General features: G+C 37.2%; 1 protein-coding gene across 8 annotated transcripts in view; it reads right to left on the bottom strand.

The window, feature by feature from the left end:
• CEP192 (centrosomal protein 192) overlaps positions 1 to 19445 on the bottom strand; it is a 165200-nt gene that overhangs the window by 129043 nt on the left and 16712 nt on the right. For 7 of the 8 annotated variants that reach the window (XM_074340409.1, XM_074340406.1, XM_074340407.1 and 4 more), the window contains 5 exons: positions 16459 to 16622; positions 12906 to 12955; positions 10290 to 10410; positions 2171 to 2319; positions 218 to 362 (listed from right to left, as the gene is read on the bottom strand). In XM_074340409.1, the coding sequence (XP_074196510.1) occupies positions 218 to 362; positions 2171 to 2319; positions 10290 to 10410; positions 12906 to 12955; positions 16459 to 16622 (629 nt within the window). The remainder of the gene's footprint in view (positions 1 to 217; positions 363 to 2170; positions 2320 to 10289; positions 10411 to 12905; positions 12956 to 16458; positions 16623 to 19445) is intronic. The other variant, XM_074340413.1, reaches the window with a different exon arrangement.

Below are 19445 nucleotides of genomic sequence, written 5' to 3'. Positions count from 1 at the left end.
AAATACAGACTACAGTATTTCAAAAGCACCAATGAACTCGGGTATTATTAAAAGCTCTTTTGAAAAGTCTGACTATTTCATGATTTGAGGGGATAGAAGGGCTAATACATGTTAAATTATATAAAGACATGACTTTTTTTTTTTTTTTTTTTTTTTTTTGCAAAAATGCAATGTCAAATAGAATTTAGGAACAAAGGAATCATATTTCAATACTTACTGGTCTCAGGAAGACAAACAACATGGCCTTCCTCATATTCTTTGTGAGTTGTTTCAGATTTTCCCGAAGAGTGTGAGGCACGGAAAATCAGAAAACTGTTATTTTCTGAGTGAGATTTACAGTTTACACTACCATTTTCATTTGCCTGTGGAAAGAATATCTTAGCTTTATTAATTTTTTAAATTAAAATCAAACATTTTGAGAGGAAAAACATGGGGTGACAAGAATGTCTTCTTTACAGAAGGATGCCAGGTAGTTAATGTAGAAGGTATTGGACAAATCACTATTATAACTAGCAATGTAATAATTATTTCTGGGAGGCCTCAGCAATGATACTAAAACCAGTCCATGAAAGGTTGTTGGGGAATCAGATGTTCACATGATCTCAACGTATCATCCCATAGATGACTTACTGATAACAAAGGGGGTAAGAAAGGCACCTTCACAAGGAGATATCTGGCTGATACCACGTTAACCAAGATAATCAAACACATCACCAATACTGGGAGAGATTTATATGTCTCCTGATATGACGCAATGGGAAGTACACAACATCACCTACTTTTAATCTTAATCTGCTCATGAGCAAAATATTTAATTTGAATTCTTGTCAAAATGGTTAATCTAATCAGGAGGGAAAAAATTGATCAGGTATATCTAGTTTATGGGCCATTTTACAAAAAGTTTAATGACAAGGAAGAACTACTCCAAACTGAAAGAATAGAGACATGACAACCAAAGGCAAGCATAATCCTTTATTAAATCCTGGATCAAAAACAGTAAAAATAAAGGACATTTTGGAGACAACTGAGTAAATGTGAATATGGACTGTATATTAATTTAAATTAGCGCATCAAAGTTAGATAACAGAACTGTGATTATGCAGAAAAAATGTCCTATTCAATATGGGAGATAAATGCTGAAGTATTCGGGTAAAATGTCATAGTATCTGCAACTTACTTTCACATGATTCAGGAATACAGTATTTATGGAGGGACAAAGAAAATGCAAAGATGGCAAAATGTTAACAATTGGTTATTCTGGATAAAGTGTATACAGATGTTCATTATACTACTCTTCTAATTTTTCTGTAGATGAGGTGTTGTCACACAGCAGCCTAGCAGACTGTCCCCCCATGTCTTTCCTTGTGGAAAGAAAAGTCTGTGAGACTGTACCCTTTTGGGACTTTGCTTATCTCAATGTTTTACACCTCATGTCTCTTTGTCTGGTCCTCAAAAGATGGTTTGCAGCCAATGACGAGTAAGATTCCCCACGAACAACTCAAGCCAGATGGAACCGAGTGGGGACCCCCAATGAGCTGCCTTAGAAGATCTGGGAAGGAGCCATGCCTCCCCTTCCCTTCTGCCTGGGAAAAGCCATTGCTGACTCTGGCTTTCCTCTCTCAACTGATTGTGAGAGAAGTCAGAGGGCAATGAAGATCAGCTCTCTCCACTTATCTCGACAGAAGTGTTACAATGTGAGAGACTTACCCCCAGGGAGATGCATATCTCACCTAGTTTGGGGACAAAGATAATTGGTTTGATTTACTTTTGTAAAATAATGTATGAGATTCACAGACCATTGAATAGATAATGCTATTTCCTTGTGTGAATATAAATAAAAGCCACCAGTTGGCCCCATTTGGGGCTTCAGTCTCTGGTGACTGTGAGACCCCCTGGCCTTCTGAGATTTAACTGTATTAAGTCTCTGTTTCTTTCTTAAAAACTTAACCCAAAGCCACCCTTTCTCGTTCCCTCACTGCCTGTGTTGGCGCTGGATGCGACAGTGAGGAAAAGGTAAGAGGAAACAGGAAAGGGTTTTCTCATCTGTTTATATTGGGAGAAAATTAGAATCCAAAGAAAACCCAAAACTTAACTTTTATGTTAACTATCCAATGATACTAGTAATAATCTCCTAATGTCAAATTTATGAAAAACCACAATTGGAACATACCTGACTGGGATCACTTGTGGGTATTTTAAAATGTTTTTCTGGAGGTTCCTGTCCTTCTAGGTCTTCATATATCATTCCTGGAATTGTCAGTTGCTCAAAATAAGCCTCCAAATGATCATCATAAAACTCTTCATCATCAATATCATCATCTATTAGTAAATGAATGGAAAAAAGGGCAGGCTTTAAAGTAGTGAGTGAACTATAATCAAAAAGTTGATAAAACATATGGGTCAATGGCTATGCAATTCTGTTTTAACATTCGATGTGAAAAAAATTGTAATTTCAATTTACAGATTATGAGCATTCCAATAAAAACTAAATATGTAACTTTCTTTGATAGAACAGAAATAAATCCTGGCATATATCATAAGCTAGGATATAATAAATGTGACATCAAAGATCAGTGGAAAAAAGAGCAAGTTATTAAGAAAATGGAGTAGCAAATGGGTAACTCTATCAAAAAAGGATAGTTAAGCACATAGTAGAAGTAAAAATAAATTTTTGATGAATTAATGATTAAGTGTAAAATGAACCTCAAAAAACACCTGATCTTGAGAAAGAAGTAAGGAAAAATGATGTAACAAAGTTGAACACTGATAGATATGATTTAAAAATATTCAACCTCTACTAAAACCAAAAAGTTCCAAGTAAACAAAGAAAACAACACTAACAATGACTTTTAATGTTTTAACATCCAGCCTAGCCAGGGGCAAGAGAAAAGTAGAACTCTCAATCACTAGTAATGATATTGTAAGTTATCACTGCCTTTTAAAGAGAGTAATTTTGCAATCAACATTAAGAGTCTTAAAAATGCTCATAAACCTGGACTTAGCTATATCACCTCTATGGGTATAAATTCAGGTCAACAATTCCTTATCCACAATTCCACCATCCAAAAATATCTAAAGCCTGTGGCAGCAAAATCTGTCCTGAATTTATTTCATTTATCCCACTTAGACCATTAGCCTGGCCTTCAAAGCCATAAATAATTTGGTCCCTGCCTACTTCTCTGGGTTCATTCCTCAACTGAGCCTCCTACTGCTGAAAACCTGCCACACAAATCCACTAGCTATTGCCAAAATATAGTCTATATACCATTCTACACCCCACACCCACATCGGGCCTTTGCAGAAGCTGTTTTCGCTTCTTGAAATATATTTATCTGCCCATATCTACATTAAGGCCTATTAAAGGTCTTTTCAAGAAAGAGGAAAAACTGTATCCTCTTTCAATAAAGCTTCACAGGTACCTTCCTCAATCAGAATTAATTTGTCACCCTCCTATGACTCCTGTATTATTTGTTCTGTTGAGGTAATTTAATATAGTTGGAGGTTTAACTATGCATCTCTTTTCTTACTTGGCAGTCTTTTAGAGAGCAGAGACTAAATACTTCATTGTTCTCCAAATTTCTTAACATAGTGCTTTACACTGAGTGAAACCTAGGGTGACCACTTTGTACCTTTATGATACTAAACCGAGGGATAAGCATAATCATATCAGGATTGATACAAATAAGTTTTAAAAATTCCATCACGACTTCCGGAAAAATGGCGGCGTGAGGTGAGCCTCTGTAAAGCTCCCCTGGAATTTACAAAGAATCGAACAACAAAAACTCCACAAAGGACTCCCTGCACAGCAGACAGGCAAGACAAAGAGGCCCACTACCGAAATCACCTACAGGTGGGAGATTCGCGCGAGTGGGGGGAGGAGGAAAGGGAGAAGTGCGCGGAGACGGACCCGCGCAGGCGCAGGACGCAGACCTCGCTCAGTGCGCCGAGCTCGCTGCTTCCCGGGACTACCGCAGCTGCGGGAGAGGGAAGAACTTGGACTGCTAGGGCTCCGCCAGGGCTCCACAGGGCTGAGGGGACAGCATATAACACGGCTGAACCCAACGCTCACGGCAGAGACCTCAGAGAAAAGACTGAGGGAAAAAGGCTGAAAACGGTGGTTTAAGCCCGCACTGCCGAGCAGAGAACGGAGCCTTAGGCACTGAGACTAGCTGCCCCCTCCCTCCCCTCCCAGAGCTCGCCCCGCCCCCACCTGCCCGGTGCTACAAGCGAAACAGTAGCAGTGTCAGATCAAAACAACAGAAAATTTGCTATTTTGAGACCTGTGACCGCAGACACAAATTCACAGCCCAACTAGTTCCAGCAAAGGGGAGAGAGCTGTGGAAGCAGGACCGGCTGTGGTGGTGGTTGCCGCCATTGCTCTGGGCCACCTCTCACAACTCACCCCGCCCCTGACCCCACCTATCTGGGTGGATCCCTGCAGGAGTAAACAGAACTGTGAAACATACGGGCTCTGAATCAGGAGCTGGAAGAGCTTTGGAACATCAAAAGCTCTCCGCATACCCACCGGGACACTGTGCCCTGTGACCTAGACGAACTATTAACAGAGGAGAAGCCCGTCTCCCAAGGAATCCCCCCATTGTGTGAGAAGCAGGAATAGTGCAGAGAAAACATAGCACTACCGTGTGGGAGAAGAAAAATAAGTTGCAGTTGGAGAAATAATAAAACATTCTACCAACACGTACTGGCAAACAAAAGAAAGACCGCTTTCTAACAACCTGTTGCAGAAGTCACTCCTGTAGATGTCTAGGAAGAGAAATAGTAAACCAGTAATCGCCATGAATAACCAAGGCAACAAGATAGCTCAGAAAGAAACTGAAAAATCTCCAGAGAAGGCACTTAAAGATACAGAAATATGTGACTTAAATGACAGAGAATTCAAGATTGCAGTTCTGAAAAAACTCAACGAGATACAAGAAAGCACAAATAGGCAGTTAAATGAACTCAGAAACTCAATCAAAGAACAGCATGAGCATTTTACGAAAGAGATTGAAATTTTAAAAAAGAACCAAATAGAATTTCTGGAGATTAAGAACTCAATAGAAGAAATTAAGAATGAAATAACCAGCTTAGGTAGTAGAGTTGACCAGATGGAGGAAAGAATCAGTGACATCGAAGATAGAAACCTGGAAATGACACAGATAGAAGAAGAAAGAGACTTGAGACTTAAAAGAAATGAAAGAACTTACAAGAACTTTCTGACTCCATCAGAAAGAGCAATATAAGAATAATGGGCATACCAGAAGGAGAAGAAAGAGAGAACGGAACAGAGAATATATTCAAACAAATTGTCGATGAGAACTTCCCAAATTTGTGGACAGAACTGGACCCTCGAATCCAAGAAGCAAATAGAACACCTAGTTACCTCAATCCCAACAGGCCTTCTCCAAGGCACATTGTATTGAAGCTGTCTAAAATCAACGACAAAGAAAGAATCCTCAAGGCAGCCAGGGAAAAGAAGACGGTAACTTACAAAGGAAAGCCCATTAGATTATCATCAGATTTTTCAGCAGAAACTCTACAAGCCAGGAGGGAGTGGAACCAAATATTCAAACTATTGAAAGAGAGAAATCATGAGCCAAGAATAATATATCCAGCAAAGATATCCTTTAGATATGAAGGAGGAATAAAGACCTTTCCAGACATACAGAAGCTGAGGGAATTTTCTAATACACGACCTGCACTACAAGAAATACTAAAGGAGGCTATTCGACCACCATCAACAGGGACAATTTGTGGCAACCAAAACTCAAAAAGGGGGAGAGTAAAGGCCTGAACCGAATATGGGAATGGAGAAAGTAAGCGTGCTGAAGAAAATGGAATACTCTAAATATCAAACTTTCTTTTACATAAACTTAAGGGTAACCACTCAAAATAAATCCAGAACTGAAATATATACTGAAATAAAAGAAGAAACAGAGGGAAACATCATAGAATACCACCACACAGAAATAATAGACAACACAAAAAGGCAAAGAAACAATGGAGACACAGCCTTACCAGAAAACTAAAGATAGAATGACAGGATATTCCCACATATCAATAATCACCCTAAATGTAAATAGAATGAACTCACCAATAAAAAGGCACAGAGTAGCAGATTGGATCAAAAAACTAAACCCAACCACATGTTGTCTCCAAGAGACACATCTCAGCTACAAAGACAAGCATAGACTCAAAGTGAAAGGGTGGAAATTGACACTGCAAGCAAATGGTACCCAGAGAAAATCAGGTGTAGCCATAATGATATCAGATGAAACAGACTTCAAGGTGAAAAAGATAACAACAGACAAAAATGGACATTTCATAATGGTGAAGGGGACTGTACAACAAGAAGACATAACAGTCATCAATATTTATGCCCCCAATCAGGGAGCACAAATACACCAAGCAACTACTAACAGAACTAAAGGGAGAAATTGACCAAAACACAATTATACTAGGGGACTTAAATACATCATTGACCGCTATGGATAGATCATCCAAACAGAAAATAAATAACGAAATAGTAGCCCTAAATGACACATTAGATGAAATGGACATAATTGACATTTATAGAGCACTTCATCCTAAAACATCAGACTATACATTCTTTTCTAGTGTACACGGAACATTCTCAAGGATAGACCATATATTGGGACATAAAATCAGTCTCAACAAATTTAAGAAGATTGAAATCCATACCATGCATATTCTCTGATCACAAGGCTTTGAAATTGGATATCAACTGTAAAAAGAAATTAGGACAAAACACAAATACATGGAGATTAAACAACATACTTTTAAAGAATGACTGGGTCAAAGAAGAAACTAGAGGAGAGATCAAAAGATACATAGAAACAAATGACAATGAAAATACATCCTACCAAAATTTTTGGGATGCAGCAAAACCAGTTTTAAGAGGGAAATTTATCTCATTACAGGCCTATCTCAAGAAACAAGAAAACTCCCAAATAAATAACCTCATGTTACACCTTAAAGAACTAGAAAAAGAAGAACAAGTAAAACCCAAGGTCAGCAGAAGAAAGGAAATAACAAAAATTAGAGCAGAACTAAATGAAATAGAGAACAAAAAGACAATAGAAAAATTAATATGACAAAGAGCTGGTTCTTTGAAAAGATTAACAAAATTGACAAACCTTTGGCTAGACTTACTAAGATAAAAGAGAGAAGACACTGATTAACAAAATCAGAAACGTAAAAGGGGAAGTTATCACGGACACCACAGAAATACAAAGGATCATCCAAGAATACTATGAAGGACTATATGCCACCAAATTCAACAACCTAGAAGAAATGGACAAGTTCTTAGAAACATATAGCCTTCCAAGGCTGAACCATGAAGAACTGGAAAATCTAAACAGACCGATCACCAGTAACGAAATTGAATCAGTCATCCAAAACCTTCCCAAAAGCAAAAGTCCGGGACCAGATGGCTTCACTAGTGAATTCTACCAAACCTTCAAAGAGGATCTAATACCAATTCTGCACAAACTCTTCCAAAAAATTGAAGAAGAGACAGTACTCCCTAACTCATTTTATGAGGCCAACATTACCCTGATACCAAAACCTGGTAAGGACAGCACAAAAAAAAGAAAACTACAGACCAATATCTCTAATGAATACCGATGCAAAAATCCTAAATAAAATTCTAGCAAATCGAATACAACAATGCATTAAAAAGATTATTCATCACGACCAAGTGGGGTTCATCCTCGGGCACAAGGATGGTTCAACATACGAATCCATCAATGTGATACATCACATAAACAAAATAAAGGACAAAAATCATATGATTATATCAATTGATGCAGAAAAGCATTTGACAAGATACAACATCCATTTATGATTAAAACACTTAATAAAATGGGTATAGAAGGAAAATACCTTAACATAATAAAGGCCATATATGACAAGCCCTCTGCTAATCTCATAATTAATGGAGAAAACTGAAGCCCTTTGCTCTACGTTCAGGAACACGACAGGGATGTCCCCTATCACCTCTGCTTTTCAACATAGTGTTGGAAGTCCTTGCCAGAGCAATCAGGCAAGAGAAAGAAATAAAAGGCATCCAAATTGGGAATGAAGAAGTTAAATTATCACTCTTTGCAGATGACATGATGCTATATATAGAAAACCCTAAAGACTCCACCAAAAAGCTATTAGAAACAATCAACGAATACAGTCAAGTTGCGGCTACAAAATCAATGCACAAAAGTCCATTGCCTTCCTATATACTAACAATGAAAACGCAGTATAAGAAATACAAAAATCAATTCCTTTTGCAATTGCAGCAAAAAGAATAAAATACCTAGGAATAAACTTAACCAAGGATGTGAAAGACCTATATGCTGAAAACTATAAGACATTTTTGAAAGAAATTGAAGAAGACACAAAGAAATGGAAAGACATTCCGTGCTCATGGATTGGAAGAATCAACATAGTTAAAATGGCCATATTACCCAAAGCAATATACAGATTCAATGCAATCCCCATCAAAATCCCAATGGCATATTTTAAAGAAATAGAACAAAAATCATCAGATTTGTTTGGAACCACAAAAGACCCGAATAGCCAAAGCAATCTTAAGAAAAAGAACAATAATGGAGGTATCACACTTCCTGACTTTGGCTTGTACTACAGGGCTACAATAATCAAAACAGCATGGTATTGGCAGAAAAACAGACACATAGACCAATGGAATAGAATTGAGAACCCAGAAATAAAACCACATAAATATGGACAGATAATTTTTGACAAAGAAGCTAAAACATACAATGGAGCAAAGACAGCCTCTTCAATAAATGGTGCTGGGAGAATTGGATAGCCACGTGCAAAAGAATGAAACTGGACTGCTATTTGTCACCATGTACCAAAGTTAATTCAAAATGGATCAAAGACTTAAGCATAAGACCTGACACAATAAACTGCATAGAAGAAAACATAGGTACTAAACTTATGGACCTTGGGTTCAAAGAGCATTTTATGAACTTGACTCCAAAGGCAATGGAAGTAAAAGCTAAAATAAACGAATGGGACTATATGAAACTTAAAAGCTTCTGCACAGCAAAAGAAACCATTGACAAAATAAAGAGGCCACCAACTGAATGGGAGAAGATTTTTGCAAACAGTGCCTCCGATAAGGGCTAGTATCCAGAATATACAAGGAACTCATGCAACTCAACAACAAAAAAACAAACAACCCAATTGAAAAATGGGCAGAGGACTTGAAGAGACATTTCTCCAAAGAGGACATACAAATGGCAAATAGACATATGAAAAAATGCTCAACATCACTAATCATCAGAGAAATGCAAATCAAAACCACAATGAGATATCACCTCACCCCAGTCAGAATGGCTATCATCAACAAGACAAATAGTAACAAATGTTGGAGAGGCTGTGGAGAAAAAGGAACCCTCATACACTGTTGGTGGGAATGCAGACTGGTGCAGCCGTTATGGAAGGCAGTGTGGAGGTTCCTCAAAGAATTACGAATAGAATTGCCATATGACCCAGCAATCCCTCTCCTGGGTATCTACCCAAAAAATCTGAAAACATTTAGAGATAAAGACACGTGTGCTCCAATGTTCATTGCAGCTTTGTTTACGGTGGCCAAGACATGGAAACAACCAAAATGTCCTTCGATAGATGAATGGATAAAGAAGTTGTGGTATATATACACAATGGAATACTATTCAGTAAGAAAAGATGATATAGGAACATTTGTGACAACATGGATGGATCTTGAGAGAGTAATGCTGAGCGAAACAAGTCAGACAGAAAAAGCAGAGAACCATGTGATTTCACTGATATGTGGTATATAAACCAAAAACAACAAAAGAACAAGACAAACAAATGAGAAACAGAAACTCATAGACACAGACAATAGTTTAGTGGTTGCCAGAGGGTAACGGGGCGGGGGTGGGGGTGGGAGATGAGGTAAGGGGATCGAATATATGGTGATGGATGGAGAACTGACTCTGGGTGATGAACACACAATGGGATTTATAGATGATGTAATACAGAATTGTACACCTGAAATCTATGTAATTTTACTAACAATTGTCACCCCAATAAATTTAATAAAAATAAAAAATAAAAAAATTCCATCACATAACAGAAGTGGCATTTGAGTGCTGGTAAGTAGGAAGTATAAGAGAAGACAAATGAACAAAAAGGTGCCATAAGAACTACTGCAACCAAGAGGCAGAAAGTCGTGGAGTGGCAAGGTAATAAGGGCTAGGAAAACACAAGTTACTTTACGGTACCAGAATAATCTTCCAAGCTTGTCAGTGACATAAGTTTCTCATTTTCTAGTAAACTAGTATGGCTTAATTCATTGTCTGGATTCTTGTCTTCAAAACGTTTTCCAGCATCAGGAACAATAATCTATAAGAAATAAAATGCATGTAAGAGAAGTACACTCACTGCTTTGAAGACCATAGTAAGTACAAGGATGAAAAAAGGACCGCCAATGTGCTTAGTATCTCAAATGAAGGGCTAGTTGTGTTAATAACTTTCTTCCTAACCCAATGCCACCTCCTTCCCCAAACCCCCCCGCAATGGGTCTCCCTAAAATTTAGGGTCTCAAACTGTGCACATGTTTGGAAGACCTAATAATGTAGTTGGTATACTAATATACAATTGAATTTGAGACACACAAGGCTTACGATAAGAAGTGGAGATAATAGCATAGTTGAACTCAGCAACCTAGTACATTGGAGCAATTAATTTCTCTGCTCCTCAGCCCAGGGACCCTGTAACCCTAAAGGTATACAGCAGTTTGCTAAGGATACTCGGGCCCAGAATAAAATGTCACATTTCCTTCTAAGTGTTGATTTTATTTCATAATCATATCATGTACCAAACAATATCATCTTAAGAACTAGACTGCAAAATGCACACTAAGTTTTAAGAAAAAACTATGGGTTTTCAATGCAATTACATACTTATAGAGGGCAGTGCTGAGTTATGCCCATAAAGATCTAAGGCACCAGGGGCCACTACTGTGGAATAGAAGCCCTGTGTGTTGGAATTTTTCATAATAAAAAACTGGGGATAAATCTGTATGAGAAAGCACAATATGTAAAACACCTCTGCCTCTTTGGTCATGGATGCTATCAAGAACTCCGTTCACTCTGCCATGCTTGGTGCCTCACACATGGGCCAACTGAACTAGACAAACCCTGGAGAAGTCTCTAATCTGCTGAAGTGGTGCAGCTCTTAGACATACAACCTACCAAGACACACTTCTTGCACTGTCTTGACTACCAGGGCAGTCAAAACTAAATCAAGTCAAATGCAATAGTAGCTCCCACTGATCTAGGTTTTTTAATACATTTTCTCCCACTGTTACTTCTTCATTCTTTTTATCAAGTGTTCATGTTTCTATACTTGTTTCGTTGCTTTCCACTTTTATGGTCCATCTCTTTTATTATCAACGATTTCTAATACTTTCAAGAAGTCAATTCTTCAACCATTCTAATAAAATAAATTCTGTATCAATGGGAAAAGTTATGTTCGCTCTTTTTAGAAACAATTTTTTAAAAAATGTTCAAAGAAATCACCCTTTCTGACTCAATTTCAATTTGACACCTGAGTTTCTTATAAAAAGCACCTCTCACCCTTGAAAGTTATTAGTGATTACATACAGGGTGCAGCAAGAGCTGCACCACTTTAGCAGAATAGAGACTTTTCCAGGGTTTGTCTAGTTCAGTTGGCCCATGTGTAAGGCACCAAGCATGGCAGAGTGAACGGAGTTCTCGATAGTATCTTGAAGCAAGCTTATGAAGCAAGGGTCAACAAACATTTTCTATAAAGGTCCAGATAGTAACTATTTCAGGTTTTGCCAGCTTAATCTGTCACAACTTCTCAACTCAGCTGTTACAGCCATTAACAATATAGAAACAAATGAGCATGGCTGCGTTCCAATACAATTTTACAAAAACAGGCAGCAGATTAGATCTGGACAATGAGCTACAGTATGCCAACCCCTGGCGTAGGGAAGTAACTCTTACTTTTAACCCTTCTGTAATCATTTTATAAAAATAATCTTAAAAATTCTTATGAAGATAAAACAAAAATTGCATCTCCTTTTTATAAGTTTTAGAAGTACTGGAGACTATAGCCTAAAATTCCAGTTCACTGTTTACGTTGGACAGACTGTTTATCTGCTCAGCATCCCTTCCTTTGAGGAGACCATCTCTTTTTACTTCATGTGTTCCTGGTAGGGTTGTCAGTCACATTCCTCTATCTGTGCACATATAGACCCTAATGCACACATACGCACGTACATACATACAGAGAAGTGAACCTAAGGTCCAGCTCACAAATCAGTGTCTTATCCCAACCTACCCCTTGGCTCAGCGATTTGCATAAGGGAGGACATATAACCCAAGTGGACTCATTAGAGATGTCCTCTTTTTTAAAAATTTACCCCAAAGAAAGATCACGCTCTTCTTTTCTGATCACGAATATTAAGAACATAGGCTTGGGTTGCGTACAAACAAAGACAGCTTCCCTATCATTCAACAAATTATTGAGTTATGTGCCAACTATGTGCCAGACACTCAGAATACACTAAACAGAACAAAGAAAAACACTTACTCTCATGGAGGCAACATTCTAGAGGGAGCAGGCACCAAGTGAAGTAGAGCATAGAAGCCGCCAATCCTGATAACACAAGAAACCCAGGAATACACAGCCCTTGGACCAGCACTACTTTTAACTGCCTACTTACTTAAAGAAGTATCTTGGATTTTTGCTATTGACAAGTAGAAGACTTCTAACTAATATTAGTACTACTTAGCATTTGTATATGTGAAATAGGAAATCTCACTCTTTTAAACACTCAAGAAATTGATAACAAATAGATAAAAGATTACCTTATTCTCATTATTCATCCATGATTGTAAACAAAAATCAACAGGTAAATCTGTTTAAGAAAACAAAAATGCAAACTGAGAGACCAAGTTATTTTATTAACTAAATACCCAACAATATCTAAAATTATTAAATTAATGAACTAAACATTTTTCCCTTTAAATAAACACAGCACTTTTAAATGATGCTCTGGAACCCACCATCGGTCAGTTAAATTAAAAAACTGTTAGGGTGGGGAAACGTACAAAATTATACACATGCCAAAACCCCTTGTATATGAATCTGATCAAACCTTTAAAGAAGTGTCATGTTTTACAGAAGATAGGGGAAGAAAGAAACAAGAAAAACGACACCATGAGTAAGCAAACAGACAAATCCAAACAGTGGCACAATCTACAGGGTGACTCAACCAAGCCTATCTCTATAATGCATTGACTTAAGACAAATGTACCATAACATAATGTAACCTTCCTTGGACCTCAATTCAAGCAAACCAACTGAGATAATTAGTAAATTGAATACACACTAGAGTACTGTATGATAATGAAAGAATTATTAAGTTTGTTAGTGATATTAATAGCTCTGTGGATATGTCATAGTATGGCCATATTTTCAGAGATGCATACTGAAATATATAGGAATAAAATGATGTCTGGAATTTTCAAATAACAGAAAAAAAAATAAAAAACCAGAAGAGATGAAGCAAGTACAACAAAGTCTTATACCATGTTTCCCTGCAAATAAGACCTAACCGGAAAATAAGCCCTAGCATGATTTTTCAGAAGGACATGCCCTGAACATAAGCCCAAATGCATCTTTTGGAGCAAACCCTAATATAAGACCTGGTCTTATTTTCAGGGAAACACAGTACTAATTGAAACTATGGGCTAGGTACGGAGAGCTTTTTTTTAACTGATATAAAATTTATATATCACAAAATCACCCTCTTAAAGTGTAAAATTCAGTGGTTTCCAGTATATTCACAAGGCTGTGCAACCATATTCTGTCTCTAGTTCAAAAATATTCTCATTACTACAGGAAAAAAAAACTGTACCCATTAGCAGTCACTCCCCTCACCCCAAGCCTTAGCAACCACTAATCTACATTCTGTCTCTATCAATTTGCCTGTTGTATATCTATAGATTTACCGATGCATAAATAAAATCATACAGCATGTGGCCTTTTGTGTTTGCCTTCTTCCATTTAACATGCTTTCAAGGTTCATCCATATTAGGTCACATACTTCACTCCTTTCTATGGCTGAATGCTACTCCATTATATGAATATACACTACATTTTGTTCATACATTCATCAGTTGATGAAAATTTAGGTTATTTCCACTTATTGGTTATTGTGACTAATGGTGCTCTGAACATTCACGTACAAGTTTTTGTATGGACACATGTTTTAATTTCTCTTAGATATACACTTAGGACTGGAATTGCTGAATCACTATTTTTAATGTTTGGAAGAACTGCCAAACTTCACAGCAATTGTACTATTTTATATCCTCACCAGCAATGGGTGAGGGTTTCAATTTCTCTATAAACTCACCAACACTTGCTATTTTCCATCTTTTTTATTACAGCTACTCCAGTATGTGTGAAGTGGTATCTCGTGATTTTGATTTGCATTTCCCTGATTACTAAAGATGCTGACCGTATTTTCATGTGTTTAATGGCCATTTGTACAAGTTCTTTAGAGAAATGTTTATTGAAATCCTTTGCCCATTTACACACAGCATTGGATTATTTGTCTTTTTACTGAGTTGCAAAACTATGCATTCTGAATGCTAGTCCCTTATCATATATAAGATTTTCAAATATTTTTCTCCCAACTTTTGGTTACCTTTCATTGCCTTGATAGTGAGTATCTTTGAAGCACAAAAGTTTTCAATTTCGATGAAGTCCAATTTATCTATTTCTTCTTTTATTGCTTGTGAGTGTGTGTTAATACTATTCTACTTTCATAAGTGGTCTGACAATTAAGTTCGCTAACTTGTTGCAACGATGTTGCTAACCTTTTTTGGTATCAGAGGAATTGTTCATTATGAATTTGTACCAACTGGACAAACAGTTAACCAAGTTTACTATTTGGGAGTGCTGAAAAGACTGCATGAAAAAGTTAGACAACCTGAACTTTTCTCCAAAACTTCATGGCTTTTGCATCACGACAATGCACCAGCTCACACGGCACTGTCTGTGAGGGAGTTTTTAGCCAGTAAACAAATAACTGTATTGGAATACCCTCCCTACTCACCTGATCTGACCCCCAATGACTTCTTTCTTTACCCGAAGATAAAGGAAATACTGAAAGGAAAACATCTGAATGACATTCAGTACATCAAGGGTAATACGACCACAGCTCTGACGGCCATTCCAGAAAGAGTTCCAAAATTGCTTTGAAGGATGGACTAGGCGTACTCCAAGGGGAGTACTTTGAAGGTGACCATAGTGATATTCAGCAATGAGATACGTAGCACTTTTTCTAGGATGAATTCGTGAACTTAGTGGTCAGACCTTTTATCTATATTTGATATTTTTCATCAGGAGAAATATAAATATTCCTTCAATTTTTTTAACTTAAACGTAAAAATGTGCATTCATTCATCAATCTTAGACATGGGCTCAAAGCAAGGCCTTTTGAGTATGAACCACAGTTTGAAGTTATCTTTGCTACGTAAGTCTGTATTAGTTTTCAATTTCTAGTCTTGATTTCTTTGAAAAAAGAGAATGTAGAATGTATTTAAATTTGACAGCAGAAGTCTAAATTTATTTATTTTAAATTTTTCCCCACATTTTTGTAATTCTGTCCCAGATCTAATTTGATAGCAATTTTTCATATGACTCCAAAGTGTTCAACTTGGTTTTCTTAGAAAAAATAATTTTAGAATTTATAATTCTTATAAAAATAAGTTTAGGAACAAAAATAACTATTAAGAATATAAATTAATTGGTGGGGAGAAATGTGAAAGGTGTATTAGAAACAGTCTCCTTGTCTCAAACATGAAGTGTACTGTGGTCATCAGACAGCATGACTTCCAAAGGAAAGGAGATTTCAGCTTAATCAGTAATGACATTTAAGAGATTAAGAGACTTTTTTCTATGAAAGTATTACAAACATGGTATTAATAGGCAAATGATAATTAATAGGTAAATGCCATGATATTAATAGGTAAATGCCAAACCAAAGCATTTTCAGTTGACAGTATCATAGCTTAAGATAAATACCAGTTCAAAGATAGAGAAATAAGAAAGGAAATTAAAATATATGCATTAAGAAACAATTTCTTGGAGCAGCCGGATGGCTCAGGTGGTTAGAGCGCGAGCTCTCAACAAGGCTGCTGGTTCTATTCCCACATGGGATGGTGGGCTGGCTGCACCCCCTGCAACTAAGATTGAAAATGACGACTGGATTTGGAGCTGAGCTGCATCCTTCACAACTAGATTGAAGGACAACGACTTGGAGCTGATGGGCCCTAGAGAAACACACTGTTCCCCAATATTCCCCAATAAAATTAAAAAAGAAAGAAACAATTTCTTATACTTCAGTACCTTGCACTTGTTCCAGTGGTAAAATCTTAACGCAAGGATCTTGGCTCTGAAAGGATTCTCCAGTTTTATCCTCTTCTTCTTCTGTCTTTGCTAGACTGCTGGGAAAAGCTGACTCTTTGAGGACAGCATCTGACAAATGTTGACTTTCTATATGGTTCTTTTTCCTAAAGACAGAACATTTTTTACTAAGGGAATAGAATGATGATGAAATGTTAGGTACCTTGCGTAAATCTATAATCTATTCATTAATCACTTATGCACTGTATCTCTCAAAAAGAAAAAAGTGGATACAGTGAAAAGAAACATTTCTGGGACCAGACAGAAACTACAACTGGTAACACCATGAGTGTCCTAGGGACTGCACTGTCACTTTGGGTCCAGTGATGAACAGTCTACTGAAATCAAATACATTATCATACTGCGACTGTACCTCTCAGGTGATACAATGAGGTTTTTTCTTTCCCAAATAAGTATCTCTGACCCTATCATATCTAGAGAAAAAGTCAGCTTTCTAAAAACAAGACAGACTTAAAGGATACTAGTATATTTGCCAAATAGCTGATTCTCTGCACTACTAAATGCTTCAAAAGTTTTACTGTTAGCTCCTGACACTGTTCTTGTCCTCATCTTTCTATCTACCTCTGTTGTTTTATATATATGGATGAAAACGTTTTTCCTCAAAAGCAAATTTCCTCCTAATCTACTGTAAAGTGTTGGATTTATAGCATTTCACCAGCAAGAGGATGGGCAGAAATGGAACTGCAGGAACTGCACTAACTGCAACAAATTTATCATTTGACAGACTGACACCTAGGGCCAGGCTTAGATTGGGCCAGGATGGATGAAAAGAAATTAGCCCTTTCATATATTCCAAATTCTAACGCTTTGTGCCTAAGGCAACTCCCCAACTCTAATTTACTTCCCAGCTACCCCATCTCTTTCTTGTAATACATAAAAAGTCATTAGCTTAAATCAAAGGTGAATTCATAGGTAGGTATAGGAAACTTTCACCCCAAATAGAAGCTGAATAAAAGAGAGGGTAGGTGTAGGTACAAAGACTTTAAATGGATACAGTCATGTGGTAGAGAAGACAAAAAGAAAAGGGGGCAGGGAGCAAGAAGGTGACATGAAATAAATAAAAAAGATGGGACATTTAAGTTAATTTTCATATTTTAAAGCCCTTGCCTAAGAAAAGCAAGTAGTGTGACTATTAGAACTTTAGGATAATAGAGACAGTTAAGGGCACTCTAAATTAATCACTACCAACCCCAAAATCTACATCCTCAAAACAATAGCTATCCCTTGTTTTTATTAGTCCATCGACATTTTTCAAATCATAAGCTTCAAGTAAAAATGTCAAACAATTCCAGGAGTCCATTAAAAGGCCACTTAAGGACAGCTAAAAAAGTGAAGCACTCTAGATGACAGCAACCAGTCCTAGCCCAAGCTTATGTCAGATTCTAGAATCTGAAAAGCAGATGGGAGATACAGGAGAAAAGAAAGATGTGGTCCAGAACAAAAACAAAAGGGCCCAGAAGGAAATCTGCCTGGAAGAACCGCAGTAATGTTTCCTGACTACAGTTGGATGGAGGACAGGAGGCAAGAGCAGGAGAGAGTTGCTGACTGAAAGTCTTTCAGAGGACCATGCCAGGCAGTACGCCACTCCTGCTCCCCAACGCACACAAACAAAACAGCAACGTCAACATGACACTGAACACCTGGGAAGAAGGCTCTTCCACAGACAAGGCACACGAAACACCTGTGCAGAATGAAGCTATGGTAGTTACAGCAGCCCAGAACAAAGCATTAAACACCTGGCAAGAATTTAAGATTCCCACCCCCCACGCTCCCACAGCAGCCTGCTCACCCCAAAGTAAAGATGGCCAGGAGTGCTGCCCCATTCACATAGAGACCTAACGGAAATGAGATCTGGACACCCAACATCTGAGGATGCCCACACTACCAACCCAGAAGACAGCCACAAACCAGACACAGTTTGAGAAGGAACAGCTCAAGTGATAAAAAATAAAGATGAACAAACTAAACAAATAACCCCAGAGACAAGGAATAATTAATAGAAATTTGAAAAAAATCTCAATTAGAATCCTCAGAAACATTCAAGTAGCTATTACCTACACAAAAAGCAGCCATTAAAAAAAAAAAAAAAAAAAACCAGAAGAAAACATCTGAAAATTATGGCTGCCAAATGATTTAATAGAAGGATGAAAAAAAATTAGGAACTTATCTAGAACATTGTGTTTTTGCACTGCAAAAGAAAAAAAAAATAGGAAAAAAACACAATAGAATTGGATCAACCCAAGCACTACAAAATAGTAGCTCCAAAAAAAAGAGAGAAAAATAGAAATTTGTCAAAGTAATACCATCTTTCCCCAAAAATAAGACCTAGCCGGATCATCAGCTGTAATGCGTCTTTTGGAGTAAAAATTAACGTAAGACCCAAATTATATTATATTACATTACATTATATTATATTATATATTATATTATATTATATTATATTATATTATATTATATTATATTATACTATACTATACCGGGTCTTATAGTAAAATAAGACCCGGTCTTACATTAATTTTTGCTCCAAAAGACACATTAGAGCTGATGGTCCAGCTAGTTCTTATTTTTGGGGAAACACGTTAATTATCTACGACTAAAGCACGGAACTCTCTGGACTGATGCCAATCAGAATTTAGTGAATAGAGGAGGTGGGTGGAAACCCCATCCACCAGACACTCTGTAGGACTGTGAGTTTCCAGAGAGAAAAAAATAGTTTAGATACAAAGGATCAAGTATCAAAATAACATCAAGCTTCTCATACTATGAAGCAATGCCCTCAAAATTTTGTGAAAATTATTTTCATCTTTAAATTCCATATTCATCTAAAAGATTAATTAATTCAAAGGTTAGAATAAGGACATTTGAAATATATACATTCTGCCCTCCCCCAGAAGGGGTCACAGAAGCCA

Source organism: Rhinolophus sinicus, linkage group LG09, assembly GCF_036562045.2.
Source record: "Rhinolophus sinicus isolate RSC01 linkage group LG09, ASM3656204v1, whole genome shotgun sequence".
NCBI lineage: Eukaryota > Metazoa > Chordata > Mammalia > Chiroptera > Rhinolophidae > Rhinolophus > Rhinolophus sinicus.
Note: the sequence above shows the minus strand (reverse complement) of the source record. Positions and strands in the feature narration are given on the sequence as shown.